Below are 237 nucleotides of genomic sequence, written 5' to 3'. Positions count from 1 at the left end.
AGTCCTCCCGGACAGGGCCGGATGAAGACACCATTTCCTTCTGCAGTCAGAAGTCATACTTGACAGAGAGCTCCACCGCGGAGGATGCTCTCTCCCTCCGCTCGGAGATGATCCAGCGCAGAGGCTCCACCTTCAGACCCCATGACTCATTTCCCAAATCTGGGAAGTCAGGACGGCGGCGGAGGGAGCGGAGGAGCACAGTGCTGGGACTGCCTCAGCATGTGCAGAAGGAGCTTG

At 59.5% G+C, this 237-nt stretch overlaps 1 protein-coding gene across 1 annotated transcript in view; it reads left to right on the top strand.

Moving 5' to 3' along the window:
* Kiaa1522 (KIAA1522 ortholog) overlaps positions 1-237 on the top strand; it is a 6,820-nt gene that overhangs the window by 3,292 nt on the left and 3,291 nt on the right. The window contains 1 exon segment of the mRNA XM_031377028.1: positions 3-235. Coding sequence (XP_031232888.1) covers positions 3-235 — 233 coding nt within the window.

The sequence above is a fragment of the Mastomys coucha genome, unplaced genomic scaffold (genome assembly GCF_008632895.1).
Source record: "Mastomys coucha isolate ucsf_1 unplaced genomic scaffold, UCSF_Mcou_1 pScaffold18, whole genome shotgun sequence".
Taxonomy (NCBI): Eukaryota; Metazoa; Chordata; class Mammalia; order Rodentia; family Muridae; genus Mastomys; species Mastomys coucha.
The sequence above is the reverse complement of the archived record's forward strand: the minus strand, read 5'-3'. Positions and strand labels throughout refer to the sequence as shown.